This window comes from Phyllostomus hastatus, unplaced genomic scaffold, assembly GCF_019186645.2.
Source record: "Phyllostomus hastatus isolate PE091 unplaced genomic scaffold, TTU_PhHast_1.1 phas_scaffold_501, whole genome shotgun sequence".
NCBI classification, from domain to species: Eukaryota; Metazoa; Chordata; class Mammalia; order Chiroptera; family Phyllostomidae; genus Phyllostomus; species Phyllostomus hastatus.
The window spans coordinates 71,966,341-71,984,188 of record NW_025334033.1 but is presented as its reverse complement, the minus strand read 5'-3'; the positions used below and the strand labels follow the sequence as shown (position 1 = coordinate 71,984,188).

The 17,848-nt window shown below is 72.1% G+C and overlaps 1 protein-coding gene across 1 annotated transcript; it reads left to right on the top strand.

Moving 5' to 3' along the window:
- The first annotated feature begins 61 nt into the window (after nt 1–61).
- On the top strand, nt 62–17,401 carry AKT1 (AKT serine/threonine kinase 1). The gene is made up of 12 exons (XM_045823375.1): nt 62–296; nt 2,592–2,717; nt 9,907–10,035; nt 12,204–12,315; nt 12,523–12,670; nt 12,850–13,047; nt 13,715–13,783; nt 13,960–14,085; nt 14,170–14,513; nt 14,795–14,882; nt 16,258–16,360; nt 16,567–17,401. Exons 2-12 carry the CDS (start codon nt 2,672–2,674, stop codon nt 16,644–16,646), a joined length of 1,443 nt encoding a protein of 480 aa, XP_045679331.1. The 5' UTR covers nt 62–296; nt 2,592–2,671; the 3' UTR covers nt 16,647–17,401.
- The last annotated feature ends 447 nt before the right edge of the window (nt 17,402–17,848 follow it).

Genomic DNA, 17,848 nt, shown 5'->3' with positions numbered 1-17,848 from the left:
GCGGCGGAGGCGGATGTGGGCGGGCGGCCGGGCGGGGCGCGCGGGGCGGGGACGGGGCGGGCCGGCGGCGGCGGCGGGACGGAGCAGCGGCCGGCCCAGCGCGCGCGCAGCAGGCACCGGAGAACGCGAGCGCGGCCGCGCACGAGCACCGGGCCCCGCGCGAGGCCCGCCCGATAGCGCCCGCCGCGGGTTCGCGCCGCCCAGCCCGCCCCCGGCCCTGCCCGCGAGGATGCGGAGCGGCGGGCGCCAGAGGCCGCGGCCCGGCTAGGCCCGCGCTCGCCCGGACGCGGCGCCCGGTGAGTCCCGCCCGCCGCGGCCGCCGCCGGGGCCCGGATTTCCTCCCCGCGACGCTGCTTTGTTCCCGGCCGCCGGGGCCGGGCGCGGGCCGCGCAGCCGGAATGGAGGCGCGGGAGCAGGAAGTGGCCGAGCGCGGCCTGGGCGGGGAGGGCGGGGGCCGCGCGGGCCGGGGGTGCCGGCCGGCCCCGGCCTCCCTCTTGACCTTGGGGAAACGGCCCGCCGGCTGGCGAGGCCCGGGATGGGGCGGAGGGGCGCGGCCGCGGCCGGCTGGGCTGGGGCAGGGGGCGCCCCTGCGGCGGGGCCCCGCGGGCGCTCTCTGGGCACCGGGCCAGAGCTGGCCGGGGTGCCGGAGGCGCTCAGGGGCCTTAGGAAGAGGCTGGCCCCCGCCCTCGTTCAAGTTTGTGGGTGGGCCCTTGGAAGGAGACCTCGTCTTGCCACAGACAAAAAGTTGTTTGTGGTGCCCAGTAGTCCACGAAGGAGGACGCGCCCTCCCGGGTCCTGAAACTGCTTCCTGAACTTGGTGGGCTCCGGAGGTGCTGCCCGCGCCGCGCAGAGGCTGGGGCCTGGAGGGTGGCTGGGCCTCGGATCCCAGATCGGGGTGGGGTGGTCGGAGCCGGGGCACAGGCCTGTGCTCTGCGGCCAGAGGGCCCTCACCTTCCCTCTGGGGCCTGCCTGGCTCCAGGCCCCTCCCAGCGCTCTGAACCCCTGGCCTAGGCCGAGGCCGGTGCCTGGGGGAGGGCTTGGTTCCCGGCCCCGCCAGCAGCCGAGCGTGCAGTCCACAAGCCAGCGTTTGGGGGGCAGGGGCCCTTCTGGGGCACAGACTGTGCTCCCAGCTGCTGGGGTTTCGTGACAACAATAGTGGCTGAACACGGTGACTGAGGAGGCCCTCAGTCCCGGGGCTGCAGGCAGCGGGCCCCCTCGGCCCTGCCGCCCTGCGTCGTGGAGAGGCGGGCAGGAGCACTGGCCGTGCCCGGGTGTGCACAAGCACACCGCCCTGTGTGTGCACAGATGTATTTTTACACACGGGCTCTCGACAGCTGTCGGACTCTGTCAGCAGCGGGGCCCCGCTCAGGCCCGGGTGGGGGTAGGGGGACAACCGGAGGCCTCTGAGCCCGGCCTGCTGCCTGCAGGCCACGCCCACTCCAGTGTCACCAGAGCCCGTGCCCCGCACTCGGGGCTCCGAGCCCCGGCTCACGCTACCTGCCGGTGGCTGCCCACGGGCCTGCTGAGCACGCCGGCGCTTCCTTGGGCCACGTGTGTCTGCCCCGTCCGGGCGGGCACAGGGGCCTCGGGCACTGCTGCGCGGCCTTCTCCCGGTGCCCGGCTCCTGCAGCGTGCTGCCGGGGAGAGAGGCTGAGGACCCACGTGTGGGTCCACCCCGGGCGTCCTCGGCGGTCCCTGCCTGGCCCGGGACCCCGGGGAGGAGTGTCCCAGGGCCTGCCCTCTGGGGCGCCCGTCGAGGCTGGGGTGCCCAGGCCAGGTTTTGAGGGATGCCTAGGAGCTCGACCAGCCGGGCAGCGGAGGGGGCGGCGTGTGTGATGAATGGCCAGAGTGTCTGCTGGGGAGAGGCAGCCGGCGGGACAGCGCCCTGTCGCTCGCCTCCTGAATGCTGTGGCTGTGGGCCTGCGGCCGCCCCAGACTGGGTGCTGCTCCCAGACGGCCCGTCTGAGCCTCCCTTTGTCCCCAGCCCCGCGCCGGCAACGCCAGAAGTGCCGGGCGGAATGAATGAACGAGATTCAGGCTGGCGGGGGCACCGTGGTTTGGGAGGAGGCTGGGGTTTCCTGGGGGGGGGGGGAGGTTCACAGTGCCCTGGAGGGCACCCATGGTGCCCGCCACCAGCACTCCTGGCCCTGCTGTCTTCACTCCTTGATTTCCTCCTCTCCCAGCCTGAGGCCGGGGGTGGAGCCCTGCGCCCTGCCGGGGACCCCGGCCTGCGGGTGGGACACCGTGGGGAGGGAGAACAGGCATCCTCACTGAGGGGTGGGGAGGTGGAGGGCTGCCTGGAGGGGGTGGCGTCTGCGGGTCCACAGGTCAGGGGGCTGGGCCGTGCTGGGAGGGCCTTTGGGGAATGGGGGAGGTTTGTCCAGAGGCCTGGGCACGTGGCCGTGAGGCAGCAAGGGGCGTGGGGGGCCGTGCCAGTGACGAGAGCCCGCAGCAGGTGCCGCGGTGGGGAAGCAGCGAGGGGCTCTGAGGGCCGCGCGGGCACAGGCTGAGAGCCTGGGTGGACTCCCCAGAGGGTCGGAGGAGGGGCCCCGAGCGGGACACGGCCTCACGTGCCCCTCTGCTGCCCCCAGAGGCTGTGGACGCCGCTGGGCCTGGGGAGAGCCTCCCGCTCGGGGAGCAGCGAGCGGAGTGAGCGCGCCGCCCGGGCACCATGGCCGACGTGGCGATCGTCAAGGAGGGCTGGCTGCACAAGCGAGGTGAGTGCTCGGGGCTGGCCCCGGGCGTCTGGCGTTCGGGGAGCAGCCTGCAAGGACCCCTGGGTGCGGGCCGGCAAGGCCCCAGGCCGCGGAGTGGCTGCCTGCCTGCGCCCCGGGGGCGGGACAGCTGCCGCCACCTCCCTGCCCACTTTCCTGGAAGGCAGTGAGGACGCTGGGGCCGGGCCAAGGCCTGGCTCACCGGTGGCCCGGGGCACCGCCTGCGGGCTCCTGAGGGCAGGGCAGGGCAGGGCAGGGCTGCTGGGCCTGGCCCTGTGGCCACCTGGGCCCGGGCTGGGGGAGAGCCACACACACCCCGATCCCCGGGGGCCCCAAGTGTTTGAACAGCAGCCAAGGGCAGCCCCCCCCGTCCACTGCAGAGTGGGGCCCCTCCTTCCTGCCCCAGGACAGGGTGGGCCGCCAAGCCCCTCACCCCTTGTCTCCCGGGCCTGCCCCTCTCCCAGTGCCGGGGCCACGCTGCAGGCCCCCTGCGCACTGGAGGACAGGGTGAGGGCGCCCCCTCCCCATCTCCTCGGGGCCCAGAGGCCGGTCAGAGGAGCCTGGGTTTTGTGGGGTCTGCGCCGCTCCCCAGGAGTGTGCGGCTGCTGCAGCAGCTCCGGTGGGCGCGGAGAGCGGCGGCCAGGCCTGGGGGCTGCAGAGCTCAGAGCAGGGCCAAGGATGTGGTCAGCCGTGTGTTCTGAGAACTCGCTCGGGCGGCTGTGGGGGACGGCCTGCCGGGGCCTGCCTTCTCAGCCCCCCCTCCCCCCAAGGCTGCCCCCCCCCCGTGTTCCCTGGGAGCCCCGCCTCCTCTGCGGCAGCCCCCGCTCTGGCTGCCTGGCCTCTTGGGCTGGGGACCCCCCACCCCACCCTGGCCCGTTCCCCCTTGTGTGGCGGGCGGCGTGTGGCAGCCGTGCAGAAACACTCTCCCCCTGGGACTGACCTTGACCTTGGCTAACGTTTGTTGACTGAATGTTCGGTTGGGCGCCGGCCGGGGACATGCCTGGGCCCCTGCCCCCGTCACTGGCGCGTCCGCCCGCCGGCCAGGCTCTGACACATGCGCCCTGTGATGCCCAGGCGAATTTCGGTCGTTGGTCAGGGTGCGGGCCTTCTGAAGGGGCTGGGGGTCAGGGGTCGGCCCGGAGGGGCGGTCCCTGCCGACGCTCTGTGGGTTTGCTCCCCACAGACATGCGGACTCTTCCCGCGAGCTGGGCTTTGGGGCGACCCAGGAGGGGGCTGGTGGGAAATGGGGGGTTTCAGTGAGTTGTGGGGGGAATTGGAGCAACTCCCAGTGGGGCTGGAGGTGCCCCTAGACATGGAGGGGGGATGACACAGGCTCTTCCTGGGCGGCGGGGGGGCTGCGTGCTGGCCTCTCACCAGGCAGGAGGCGGGTCCGGGCCCCACTCCGCTGCCCGGCAGCCCGGGGCAGCCCTCTCCTCGCTTCCTCGGGTCGCCCGGCTGTTCCGGAAGGGCCACTTCCCTGCCTCCCCCTCGGAGGAGCCTCCCAGAGCCGCCCTGGGCCCGTCTTCCTCCTGTAGCTCCTGGCTGACCCTCTGTCCGACCCTCTGCCTGTGGGGGGGCTGGAGGAGGGAGACGGGGGGCAGCTCCGGGTGGAGCGGGGTCCTCAGTCCAGCCTGGGGGTGGGCTGGGCCCGCCTGCAATGCTGGTCTGAGCCTTCGTCCCCCTCCCCTGCTCCTGGAAGCTTGCGCCTGGCCGGGGTTAAGGTTCAGAGTGCGGGTGGGTGTGGGGGAGCCAGGGCCAGCCTCCCCCCCGCCCCTGGCCCCTCTGGCCCTGAAGGTCAGGGTGCCCTGTGGATGACAGCCTGCATCTGTCCTTTCTGCATCCACCCCAGGGCCGACCACCTGACAAGTGGCTGCCTCCAGCGGCCTTATGGGCACCACAGAGGGGCAGGGCGGCTGGTCCCATGCTGGGCAAACCCCTGGACCCGGGCTCCTCACACCCCTTGGGGAGGTGGGCAGTGGGCCCCAAACGGAGTTCTGAGGTGCTGGTGCCTTGCGCTTTGGGCCAGAGCAGCTACGGGGTGCGGAGCTCGGGGCCCGGGCCAGCCCTCTGGCCCCTGTGTCCCTGTGTGACCAGCAGGAGGCTGGTCCCCAGGAAAGCGAGCCTGGGGTCAGTGGGCCGTGTGGGGCCCGGTGGGCGGGCGCCCCCCGGGGGCTGGACGTCCTGACCCCGAGTTCTGGGGTCTGGGGCTGCCCACAGGTTTCCCTTTCTAAAGGCCTGGTCTGTTCACGCACGGCCGCCTCCTGGAGGTCGGCTGGGGGCGACAGCAGCCCTGCCCCCGGAGGTTCTGTCCTCACACCGTCCCCGCCTCGCCCCGGGGCCCCATGCCCAGAGCCCATGGTGCTCTCCCCACCAGGGACAGGCTGGCCGGGCCAGGGGGGCGGCTGGACGCGGAACACAGGGCGAGGGGAGGGGCCCAGGCCTGGGGAAGGAGTGGGGTGCAGGCCCCGGGCACCCAGCAGGCCAGGTGTGAGTGGTGGGGCTGAGGGGAGCCTGCCGGTGGGCCTGGGGTTCCCCTGTCCCTGGGGCCGTGCCTGGGAAGGGTCACCTGTGGGGTCTGCCGGGCGCCTGTGCCTCAGTTTACCTCCTCTCCCCGGGGCTGTGCCGGGCGGGCCTGTGTTTGCTGGGCTCTGGGGCCCCTCCACAGCCCGGCCCTCAGTCGGGGCCAGTCCCCGCCTCTCTCTGAGGAGTGGCCGTCAGCTGGGCTCCTCGTGTGGCCCTGAGACGGGGGCGTGGTGGTCCTGCCTTGCCGGCACGGCGTCGGGGAGCGCAGAGCCTGCCAGCCACCCCGCTTGGGAGGAGGCGGCGACATGCTGAGGACACACTGGGAACTCGGCTGGGGGCCTGTCTAGTCCACTTGGACACGGACTCCCGTGGCGGCCCCGAGTCTCATCCAGGCCCCACCCTGCCGGTGGTGGTGCGTGGCCTTGTGTGGCCGTGGCCTCGCCGGGCCAGCTGCGTGGGGCTGCATTTCCTGTTTTGGGAGTGTGTGGAGTTTTCCCTTCAAAATAAACAACAAAAGAGGAAGCTCGGGCCTCTTGCAGGGGGCGGGGGTGAGGGGCCCCCGCCCACCCCAGCCCTGGGCCCTGGGCCCGTGCCTGGGGGTCCCCAGCAGGTGGCACTGTGGCCTCCTTCCTGGGCACAGCTGCCCCGCTTGGGAACAAGCGCGATGGGGGTCCCCGAAGGGAGGGCCTTGGCTGGCCGGCCTTTGTAGCTCTCTTGTGCCGGGGGCGGGGGGGGGGGGCTGGGGAACGGGGTGCCACCCCGGCTGCGCCACACCCCCCACGCTGCCTGCGCCCAGGAGCTGGCTGGGTCGAATCAGGCCGGTTCCTAGAAGCGCCTCCAGGCGAGGCCCTGCAGCTGGTCCCTCCAGCTGGTGCCCCCTGCGCCCGGGCACACCCGCCAGGCCAGGCGAGGGGAGGCAGCCCCTCCCGTGGGCTGCCTGTGACTGCAGCTGCCGGCTGTCTCGGTGCCGGCTCTCGGGGCCGCCCCCCTGCGACTTCCACCTGTGCACCGTGCCCACCCCAGCCCTGCCCCATGGCCCCCCAGAAGGCCCTCAGCCCAGACCAGTGTCCCCCCCAAGCCCTCACTCCCACCCGTCCCTCCTGCCCACCGTCCCTACAGCTTAGAGCCGTGGGACTTTGGGGAGGGCGCCTGGGTGGCCTGGGACTGCGGCCCCTTGTCTCCCCGGGGCGCGGACAGGTGCCTTTGGTGGGGTCCCAGGCAGAGACTCACGTGGGGAGCCTTCCGGCTGGGCGGGCCTGGGGCGCAGGGGCAGCTGAGTTTGGGGTGTGGGGAGCAGCCAGCGATGTGAGATGACGGGGGACGCAGCCTGCCACCCCGTCACCACGGGGGAGGGGCTGAGAGCGCATCCCCCTGCGGTTGTGGCTCCAGGTCAGAGGCCGCCTCTGGAGGACATGGCCCCCCCCGCCCGCCCCCCGCCCCGCAGAGGGTGCCTCTCCTGCGGCGTCGAGGACCGAGGCCCGGACTGCACAGGCCACCTAGATGCAGGGGCCTGGTGCCAGCTCCTCCGGGGTCTGCAGGGGCCGTCGTGGGAGTGGTGGCCAGCGGCCCCGGGGACTGCCCACGTCCCTGCCCCCGGGGCGGGCGCTTTCGGCAGCCAGGGCCCTGGGAAGGGCCCGGGGTGCTCCTGTCCTTTCCCAGGGGCGTGTCCGCCGGGGGTGGGGGCCCAGCGCCCACCTGTCCTCTGGGCAGCCGGAGTGCCGGGCTGTTCCCCACTGCCCGGCCCCCTCTCCCGCCGCCTCGGCCGGCCTGGGAGCCCCGTGCCTTCCTCGTTTGGGGCCTTCCGGGGGCGGGGGTGGCGGGACGGATCTCGGCCTGGCCGCGTCCAGGGCCTCTGCTGGACCCGGAGACCCCACCTCTGCCGCCTCCTGCCCTCCCTCGTCCACGCCGGCCCTCCGTGTCCTGACAGGCGGGGGAGGGGCGGTGCGGCCCCGGTCGGGTGCCCTGCTGGTGTGGGGACACGGGGCGTGCCCCGGCGCGGGCGGAGAGGCCCCGCGAGGCGACCCCGCCTGGCAGGCGGCGATGGATGGGCCTCCATCAGCAGGGCCGCCCGCTCGCTGTGCCGAGGAAGCAAATGGGCGCCCGGCAGCTGTCGGGGCGATGGATGTGTCGTCGGCGGGGGACCGTGCGGCCGCCGCTGTCAGCTGGCGGCACTCCCCGGGCCTGCTGGGGCTCGCTCCGCTGTGGAGAGGCAGCTCGGCCCGCCTGGCGCCCTGCCAGCGCCCGCCGCGGCGGCGAAGTGTCTGCCCAGCAGTTTCCCCGAGAACTGGGGGCTGCAGAGGGTGTGCGGGCATGGCGCGCTGCCCCTCAGGCTGCCCGCCGCGGGCCGCCCGGCCTCCCCTGCTGCCCCTGTGCCTGGCCCTCGGTGTTGGGTCGGGGCGCACGCAGTCCTGTCCCCGCACCCCTGCGCCCCCGCGCCACGGCTCCGAGGGCGAGGTCGGCCGCGGCAGGTCGGGAGGCCCCCTCTGCCCGGAGTCCTGCAGCCCCGTGGGACCGAGTGGTGCCCAGGAAGGTCAGGACGGTGGAGGGGGCCCCTGGGGGCTGCCAACGCGGGGTGCTGAGGGCCTCTGAGCAGAGGGGGCCTGGGCCGCAGGAGGGGGTGGTGGGGCCCTGACCGGACATGGGTGCCGGGCTGAGCTGCAGCCCCAGCCCACCCAGGGCGGCTGCCTCCCAGAGAACCCCGGGGTGGGGGGCTGACTTGCAGCCCTCTTGCCCGCCTGCCACCCAGCTAGCAGTTTCTTGGGGTAGGGTGGGCACTGGAGCCCCAGCACTTCCCCGCACCTGCCCCAGCTCAGGCCCAGGTTGGCCGTGGCTCCCGTGTCCTGGCAACTGGTGTGGGTGGTCCCAGCTGGGGAGCTGAGCTGGTGGGGCATTGGCCCTGGCCCCCCAGCGCCCCACCTGGGTGTCACCTGGCTCCTGGGGTTGGCCAGGTGGGGTGGGGGGACAGCCCTGGCCCCCAGCAGTGCCCGGGGCCTGGGCTCAGGGCCCTTCCCCCAGACCCGCCCCACGGCTCCCCTAGGCAGGGTGCCCTCCCCTCAGCCCCTTCTCTCTGGCGTTGCTCCCTTGGGTCCCCTCCCAGCCCTGGGTTCCGGAACCTCCCCAGCCCTGGGGTGGTCAGCGGGGTGAAGGTCACTTGGCTGAGGCGGGCCCTGGGAGCCAGGGTGTCCCGGCCCAGTGGTCGGACGCCACCGAGTGAGGGCCTCCGCTCACTGCAGCTCCGTGCGGCGCCGGGGGGCGCACTGCGCACAGTGGGGCCGGCACAGTTGGCGCGTCAAGATGGATGCGCGGGCCGCGCGGGCGCTGCGCTCATCACTCTCCGGCGCAGTCAGCGTCCCGGGGAGCGGCAGCTGGCGGGACGGGAGGCACTCCATCAGGGACCGACAGCTCCAGTCTGGCGCGCAGGCGGGGGGCGCGGGGGAGCGCGGTCGGCCGCTCCGCTCGGCACGGCACGGGGCCCCCCCAGCCGGCTCTGCTCGCTCCCACCCCCGGCACCCACCGAAGGGGAAAGGGGACCTGGGTGTGGGGCCAGACCGCAGCCGCCTGTCCCCAGGGGCCTGGAGGGCAGACCTGGGTGGAGACCCTGCTAAGTGCTGTCAGGTGGCCCAGGTCACCCACCAGCCGTGGCGCCCGAGCCCAGTGGCAGTGCCCCCTGCGGGTGGGCTCCCCAGGGAAGGGTGGCTGGAGACCCCACACCCCCAGCAGCCCAGGGTCATGGAGAACGAGGGACCGTGGAGGCCACACCCAGAGGTGCGTGGGGGGAGGGGGAGGGGCACCGGCCAGGGCGGCAGTTCCAGAGGCCTCTCTGCTCTGGTCCGGGCCTCAGCTTGGCCCAGAGCTGGGGGACCCCACCCCCTCCCTGCCCACGGCCCCTCTGAGGAAGCGGCTGCCTCATTAGTAAGTTTTCCACTGTTGTTCAAACTCCTTGCTCGACAAAATGTAAATGAAACGTTTTTTCTGGGTGTCAGTATGAAAAATGACAGTCGCTCGAAGATCGCCGAGGACATCTGCTTGCTTCTGTGCAAACGCCTGTTTACAGCTGATGTCGCAGGACTCGGGGGAGCCTCGGCTGCGTACCTGGGTGACCCTCGGGTGGGGGGCTGGGGTCCAGGGCCGCGGGGCTTGGCTGCCTCTGGGCCTGGCTGCTCTGCCGTGCCCGGGGCCGACCCGGCTCCCAGCGCCCGCGCGGCGAGTGCTGTCACACGAGTGGTGGGGGCTCGGTCCCAAGGACAGCAGGCGGGCCCGTGTGTGCCCGGCGGCCCAGGCCTCCGGCACGTGGTGCTGTCCCCTCACTGCCGGGTACCGGGTTCCATCCGCTCGGCTGGGGCTCAGCTGTGGTGAGCTGCCCACCTGCCACTGTCACCAGAGTGACTGTTTTGGCTGACCAGTGGCCGGACCCACAGTGAGTGGTGAGAGTTCTTGGCCCTGATGCCCCCAGCAGGTGGCTGACGCCAGCGCTCGAGCTGCTGGGACACACTGACTTGTTGCCACCTCCTCCAGGGAGGCCCTCTGGATCGGGCCGGTCTGCCCTAGTCCACATGCCCACCTGGCCTGGCACAGCCAGCTGCCCGTGCACCACCGCCGCCGCGCTGGGGTCTGTGGGAGGAGGGGCGCGGGTCCGGCGGCGGCGGCCCCTCACAGCTTGTGCCCGCAGGGGAGTACATCAAAACCTGGCGGCCCCGCTACTTCCTGCTGAAGAACGACGGCACCTTCATCGGCTACAAGGAGCGCCCGCAGGACCTGGAGCAGCGCGAGTCGCCCCTCAACAACTTCTCTGTGGCGCGTGAGTGAGCCCGGGGCAGCCCGCTCGGGACCGGGGTGCGCGGCCGTGGCCCCGTGCTGGGGTCTCCCTGGGCCTCTGCTGGTGGCCGGTGGCTGCCAGGGCCCAGGCTGGGCAGCGCTGGCCCCGGGTCACCGCGGGGACCCCCTTGCGGCCAGCTCTGCCAGGCGGGGCTCTGTGCAGAGTCCCAAGGCTGGTGACCCTGGGGCTGCCCCGGGCGTTCCCACTCTGCAGGCCAGAAGGCCTGGCCTGGCCCGGCGGGGGCAGAGTCCAGCCTGGGGCAGCCACCCAGGGCCTGTCCAGCGCGGCCCTTGGTCGGGGCGGCAGATGAGCACGCACGAGGGGCACCCGGCTGTGGGAGCCTCTGTCACCCCCAGGAAGAGCCTGTGGCCGCCCCTGGAAGGTAGTGAGAGGCCCTGCCCCCTGCACCTCCGTGCCTGTGCCTGTCCCCAGCCGGGGGGAGGGGAGGGGCTCGGCTGGCTGGCCCCTTTCCTAAACTGCCTCTGCGGCATACCTCGGGGGTGTGGCGGGTGCAACCCCATGCCTGGGGCTGGGGCGGCAGTGGGCGGGCGCCAGGCTGGGTGGGCCTTCTGGGGCTCGTCGCCCGCGTTCTGCCCGGGGCCGGGCCAGCAGCGGCCGCGTGGTGGCCGCGTGACAGGCTCCTTCACCGAGTCCCACGTCCGCCTCGGGCTGCAGTGCCCACTGTGGCGGGGGGGGGGGGTCCTGGCTCCACCCCAGGTGCGTCCCCTGTTCAGCGCTGCCCGACCTGCCATCCAGCCCCCACCTTGCCAGACCCCAGGCTCCCGCCGAGGTGTCAGCCGGCCGCAGTGTCAGTGGGCTGTGCCCAGGTGGACAGAGGGAGCCCCTGCTCCCCGCCTGCAGGTGTGCTGGGTGCGGGGGCCTGGCGCCTCGGCTGCCCCGCATGTGCTTTGGGGGCACAGGGCACGGCCAGCGTACCCCCCAGCGCGCCTGGGGGACAGGGGCAGAGTTGCTGCCCAGCCGGTGGCTGGGCTGATGTGAGGCGGGTCGGGGGCCCAAGTGAGGGGAGACCCAGGAGGCAGACGCCCCCTGTGGGCGCGCTGTAGCTGTGCGGGGCTTGGCGGGCCTGGGGCTCCGGGGCACCAGGAGGCCGCTGGCCCGGCCGCCCTGCTGGGGGACGGGACCCCTCGAGGGTGCTACCACGGCCAAGCCCACGGGCTGAGGGGTTTCTCTGCAGGCATGTGGGAGGCGGGGCCAGCCAGAAGGGCCGCCTGAGCAGTGGCGGCCAGGCCCTGGGATGGGCGTCAGGGGTTTGGGTCCCAGGGGCACCAGGTGGTCTCCGTTAGCGAGTGGGCGGTGGGGGTCTGCCCCCACCCCGTGCCCACACGGCCATCCTCCGCACAGAGCTGGCCCTGCGCCCCCAGCTGGCCCCAGGCCTGACAGACGGCTCCCCCAGGTGTGGCTGGGTCCCGAGGGCCCTCCCGTTGCTGGGTCACAGAGGCTGGGATGCCAGACGCCCCTGCACAGGCCCCGCCCCCCGCCTCACCAGCTGGGCCCGCACCTGTCCCAGGGGCCTCCCTCAGCAGTCCCCCCACACACACATGCACGCCCCTCTCCAACCTGATGCGTGCCCACCGTTCCTCAGCAGCAGGTGCAGGCTCCGTGCTCTGGGTGTGTGTGTGTGTGTGTGTGTGTGTGCGCGCGCGCGGTCCAGGTGTCTGCACATCACAGGTGTGCAGGACATCCAGGGGTGTGTGTGTGCTCCCAGGCCTGCCAGCCTGCCTGGACCCCCTGGGCCCCGGGGGGTGGGGATGGGTCAGTGGGTGGGTCTCATCCTGCAGCTGCCTCAGGACAGGCCCCACCCTGGGGTGGCCTGTGAGGAGATGGGGCAGGAGGGCGCAGTAGGCAGGCTGCTCTCCTGCGAGGCCCCACCCTGCGGCCCCTTCCGGGGACCCTGTACTCCTTCGGCCAGTTGAGGCCCGAGTCGGGGCTCAGAGAGCGTGGGCGGGACTGTGGGGGGGGCGGGGACGCAGTGGGCGGGACAGCTCCGGAGCAGCATCTGGGTCGGAGCGGGGCGTCTCACAAGGAGGGAAACTGAAGCCTGGAGAGGGGCCAGGACAGGACTTCCCAGGACCCGGGGGTGGGGTCTGGGGCGCGTGCCCAGGGCGCTCACCGGCCGGCCCCGCCCCCAGAATGCCAGCTGATGAAGACGGAGCGGCCCCGGCCCAACACCTTCATCATCCGGTGCCTGCAGTGGACCACGGTCATCGAGCGCACCTTCCACGTGGAGACGCCCGAGGAGCGGTACGGCGCGGGCGCCTGGGGCGGGAGGGGAGCCCGTCCTGCTGGGGCCTCCAGGGCTGAGGACCTGCAGTAGGTGGGGCCAGCCCAGGGCTCCAACCAGCAGCCTCCTGGGGTCTCTGAGCTGGGCGGTGGAGGGCGGGGCCTGGGCAGGGGCGGGGCCCGGGCAGGGGCAGGGCCAGGACCCAGACCTCAACGCGCGCCCTTTAGGGAGGAGTGGACCACCGCCATCCAGACGGTGGCCGACGGGCTCAAGCGGCAGGAGGAGGAGATGATGGACTTCCGATCCGGCTCACCTAGTGACAACTCGGGGGCCGAGGAGATGGAGGTGTCCCTGGCCAAGCCCAAGCACCGTGTGGTGAGCAACCCCCACCCCCCTCCCGCAAGGTCCTGGGGGTCACAGGGCCCCTCCCGGGGCTGCCCTGTGGGCAGCACGGTCTGACCGTCAGAGCCCTGGGCCAGAAGCGAGGCTGGGACCCCGGGCCCCAGGAAGCCCGAGGCCTGGCCCCTGCCCCTGACGCGGCCGCCGCCCTGCAGACCATGAACGAGTTCGAGTACCTGAAGCTGCTGGGCAAGGGCACCTTCGGGAAGGTGATCCTGGTGAAGGAGAAGGCCACCGGCCGCTACTACGCCATGAAGATCCTCAAGAAGGAGGTCATCGTGGCCAAGGACGAGGTGGCGCACACGCTCACGGAGAACCGCGTGCTGCAGAACTCGCGGCACCCCTTCCTGACGGTGGGTGGCCCCGGGGGCGCTCCTGTGGCCCGTGCACTCACCGCGTCAGGCGCGGGGCCGGCGGAGGCCAGCCTAGGTCCGAGGAGAACGGACTTCTGTGCTCCCGGGGCCCCGGGGACTCCTGGGCCGTGCGCACTGTCCCGTGTGTGAAAGGGGGAGGTGGCTTTCGGCTGCACGCCCTGTGCTGGGGTGCTCCGCCCCCAGGCCTGTGGGGTGGGGGTCCTTAGCCTTTGGGAACAACAGAGCCACCCAGACATCGGTGTGCCAGGCCAGGCAGCTCCTGGAAGTCACGGGCCGGTCCCCACGGTCCTTGGGGTCCCGATCGGGCCCTGGCAGCTGGGCCTGGCCTTCAGGGTCTTCCTGGACAGTTCGGGGTCTGGCTCCCCACCCAGGTGCCCCCCAGCTCCTGGAACGACCCGGCTCCAGCCGCTGGACTAGGTGCCCGGGCCGTTCGTGTGGGTGGGAACTGCGCACAGGAACCACCCTCAGAAAGCATGGCAGCTGCGCCAGGAAGGAGGGTCCTCTCCAGGTCGGGGGTGAGGGCGTCCTGTTGGGGCGCCTCCGAGTTCACAGAACTGGCCCCCGGGCCCGGCCTGTGGGGTGGCGATGCGCTGGGGCATCCCCATCTGGCTCGAGGAGCTGCGGTTCCAGCCTGTGTCCCTTGCAGGCCCTGAAGTACTCCTTCCAGACCCACGACCGCCTCTGCTTCGTCATGGAGTACGCCAACGGCGGCGAGGTAGGGCTGCCGGGCAGGGGCTGGGCGCCCTCCCGGCCCGGGGACGGTGCTGCCACCCCAGCTGCAGGGGGCCCGCCCTGCCCGTCCCACCGCGAGGCCCGCCGCCCCGCCCATGGAGTAGGGTGGTCTCAGGCTGGCCGGGCGCCCTGGCTCAGACCCCCACCCAACTCCCACAGCTCTTCTTCCACCTGTCGCGGGAGCGGGTGTTCCCCGAGGACCGCGCCCGCTTCTACGGCGCGGAGATCGTGTCCGCCCTGGACTACCTGCACTCGGAGAAGAACGTGGTCTACCGGGACCTCAAGGTGGGCGTGGCCATGGGCGGGGCGGGGCCAGGCTGGCGGGGGCGGGGCCAGGCCTGTGGGCACTGACGAGGCCAAGCCCCGCAGCTGGAGAACCTGATGCTGGACAAGGACGGGCACGTCAAGATCACTGACTTCGGGCTGTGCAAGGAGGGCATCAAGGACGGGGCCACCATGAGGACCTTCTGCGGGACGCCCGAGTACCTGGCGCCCGAGGTGCTGGAGGACAACGACTACGGTCGGGCCGTGGACTGGTGGGGGCTGGGCGTGGTCATGTACGAGATGCTGTGCGGCCGGCTGCCCTTCTACAACCAGGACCACGAGAAGCTCTTCGAGCTCATCCTCATGGAGGAGATCCGCTTCCCGCGCACGCTCAGCCCCGAGGCCAAGGCCCTGCTGTCTGGGCTGCTCAAGAAGGACCCCAAGGAGAGGTGCGCGTCGCGGACCCGGGCAGCCTGTGGGGGCGGGGTCTCTGTCCACCGCCGGCCGGCCCCTCACACCCCTCCGGAGGACCCCACCCTGCCGGCAGCTCCCGCTCACCCAGCCTTCTGTGCCGGCTGGGGCTCAGCCGGGGGACCTTGTGTCCCCACCGCCCTCTGCCCACACCACCCAGTGCCGCCTGGCCTCATCCGGTGGAGGAGGGGCCTAGAGGGTGGCCTGAGCCTGGGTGGGCAGCGGCGGCACTGTCACCATGGTCTCTTGTTGTTTGCAGGCTCGGAGGGGGCTCGGAGGACGCCAAGGAGATCATGCAGCACCGCTTCTTCGCCGGCATCGTGTGGCAGGACGTGTACGAGAAGAAGGTGCGCCGCCCCGCCCCTCGCCGCAGGCGCACGCCCCCGCCCCCGCCCCCGCCCCTCCCTGGGAGGAGCTGTGTGTGGTGTGGTCCCTGCAGGTGGCTCCCCTTCGGCTCTGAGAGCGCCTCGGTTCCCTTCCCGGGTGCTGCGTGCTGCAGGCTGGAGGCGGGGTCAGGGCACTACCCTGCTGTCCCAGTTCCTCCCATTGTCTGACCTCAATCCGTCACGCTACTGGGAGAGCCCAGGCCTGCCCCTGGGCTGCGGGAGCGCGGCAGCACCTGCCTGTCTGGCTCCTGCAGGAGGCCTCCCAGGAGCCAGCCAGCTGCACCCTGCATGTGCCCCTCACTGCCCCCCGGTGCAGGCTACCTCGGGGGCCCACAGGCACCCGTCCCCAAGCACGCTCTGCTCCGTCGCCTGCCCTCCTCCCCTGCAGGCCACACTCGCCTGCCTGCAGGGCGCCCCACCCCGCCCGGCCCTGCTCCATGCTCTGGCCCCACGGCCTTCTGCCTCCTGGCCCAGCCCTCCAAGGGCTTGACACCTGCCCAGCCTTGGACAAGGACCCTGCCAGCTCTCGAGGGGCTGCCCCAGCCCTGGCCAGGGCCTGGGAGACTTGGGGCGCCTGCCTGCAGTACCGTCTCACACTCACCCCACAGTGTCCTGGGCTATGGCCGGTCCTCTCAGCACCCGGACTCGGCCAGGCCACGTTGGGGTCCTCGAGCCACGCATGAGGCTGGCCGGCCCCACACTCAGCAGGCGTCCCCTGCCCCACCACCTGGGGGGGCCTGGAGGGCAAAGCCCAGGAGCCTGCATGACGGATGGGCCCTGGCCCCTTCCTCACCTCCTGGGTGGGGGGAGCTGCCAGGGGAGGGGCGGGCTTGGAGAACACACCAGGGTGGGCTCAGGCTGGGGCACGGCCCCTGAGCCCTGCTCTCCATGTGGCTGGCACTGGCCTCTGCTCCCTGGGCCTACTGCATGGGGAAGCCACTTGCCAGCCCAGGTGGGTCATGGACCACGGGGGGACTCTACCTGCATCGTGGATTATCGAAGGGGCAGCTCCAGTGGCCGGGCTGTGTGGGCACCTGGTGGGGGAGCCCACTCCACACACTTTGCTCCAAGGTGCTCTCTCCATCCCCTTCCCAGTGTGTAAGAAAACCAGAAAGGAAAATGAGAAAGATAGAAAAATTAAAAGGCATGTGGGTGGTGGTGGAGCTGGGGTGTACCTCCAAGCTGGGCTGCACTACCGCTTGTCACCTGCAGGGGCTGTTGTGAGCAGGACTCTGCCTGCCCTTGGCCGAGGTGACAGGCTCAGCACCCCTGGGGGCCAGAGGGTGTGCCCGGCAGGTGCAGAGCCAGCCTGTAACCTGCCCCCCCACCCCCGCAGCTCAGTCCACCCTTCAAGCCCCAGGTCACCTCGGAGACAGACACCAGGTATTTTGATGAGGAGTTCACCGCCCAGATGATCACCATCACCCCACCTGACCAAGGTGAGGGCTGCCTCCCACCAGAGTCCCTCCAGACCATGGAGCCCGGGCTGCCCTCCCAGGGAGGCTGCCCTGTCCGCTTTCACTGGAGAGACCCCCCCCGGAGGGCGGGAGGGCCCGGCGCTGGAGGGTCGGGCCCCAGAGTCCAGTCTTCTGGGACCTGGCCCCGTGTCCCTGGCCCGGGTCCGAACTCCGTCTCCCGCCCACAGAGGACAGCATGGAGTGTGCGGACAGCGAGCGGAGGCCCCACTTCCCCCAGTTCTCCTACTCGGCCAGCGGCACGGCCTGAAGGGGCCTGCCGGGCGCCAGCTCCGTGGACCGGGAGGGCGCCGCACGGACAATCTGCATCGGATGCCGCTCTTCTGGCCGCGGCCGCGCGCGTCGGCCTTGCGCCGCGCTGCTCCTCCGGCTCGGACGGGGAGACTTCCGTGCTGTGGGCTGGGCCCCTGGCCGGCGGGGAGGAAGGCTGGCCTTCGGTTTTTCTTAATTTATTTCATCCAGTTCTCCGGGCGTGGCCTCGGCCTGCAGACGACGAGGTTCACGCGGGAAGCGCCGGGGACTTCGTTAGCCGCGTGCAGCTGGGGTCCGAGCACCCCCCCAGCTGAAACCTCTCTGTGCTCGGCCCGGCGCACCGGAAGCAGCCGGCCTGTGGCGCGTTGGCCTGGCCCCTCCCCCGGGGGTCAGACAGCGCCCCCGCGGCAGGCTCGGGGCTGGGCTGAGGTCCGCCCGGGGCAGGAGCAGGCGGAGGGAGACCTGCCGGGGCGTGCTGCACGGGTCGTGTGCGGTGATCGGCTCGGTCCTGCGGAGGCCAGCCCCTCCCCTGCCCCCTCCTCCGGACGTCCACCCCAGGGGCCCCCTGTAGCGCCCGTCCTCTACAGAAGCCTCACCTCCCCGCTGCCCACCCGACGCCCCTGCAGGGGCGGTCACTGTGTGCTCCTGGCCAGACACTGCGCTGCACCATGGTGTTTTTTACACTCGACTTGAGTATTTTTACTATTACAATGAGACTGCCCCTCCAAACCCTCAATAAAAATGGCTTTTCGACTCTGTGGCTACTCTTGCCTGTGGGGAGCACCCGTTCTTCCGGCCCCGAGGCCCCAGGGCAGCCCCCAAGGGGGGCGTCCCCCCAGAGCAGGGCGGTCCAGCAGGGTGTGCTGTGGGCGCCACCTGGTGGCGAGGAGAGGAGCCGGCCACCCAACCCCTAAAGCCCGGGTTAGCGCTCAGAGTGGGGAGTGGCCACCTGGCTTCCTCTTCCGAAGGGGGCACCCCTGCAGGTGTGGCCAGGAAGCCTGGCTGACCGGAGGGCCCTGCACCTGCCCCGCAGCCCCACTGCCAGGCACCCCCGGCCAAAGAGCTGAGAGCAGAGACGCCAGGGGACACCGGCGGCCCCTGGGACGAGGACACAGCCCCGTGTCCACGACGGGAATGGACGGCGCCAAGCGAACCGGCAGACACGGGAGGACAGGCCCGTGCGACCCGGACACGGGCCCC

Coding starts and splice junctions, on each gene's coding strand:
- AKT1 (XM_045823375.1), top strand. CDS start 2,672: ATGGCCGACGTGGCGATCGTCAAGGAGGGCTGGCTGCACAAGCGAG. Junction 12,316..12,522: donor GTGGAGACGCCCGAGGAGCG/GTACGGCGCGGG, acceptor CGCGCCCTTTAG/GGAGGAGTGGACCACCGCCA. Junction 14,883..16,257: donor AGGACGTGTACGAGAAGAAG/GTGCGCCGCCCC, acceptor CCACCCCCGCAG/CTCAGTCCACCCTTCAAGCC.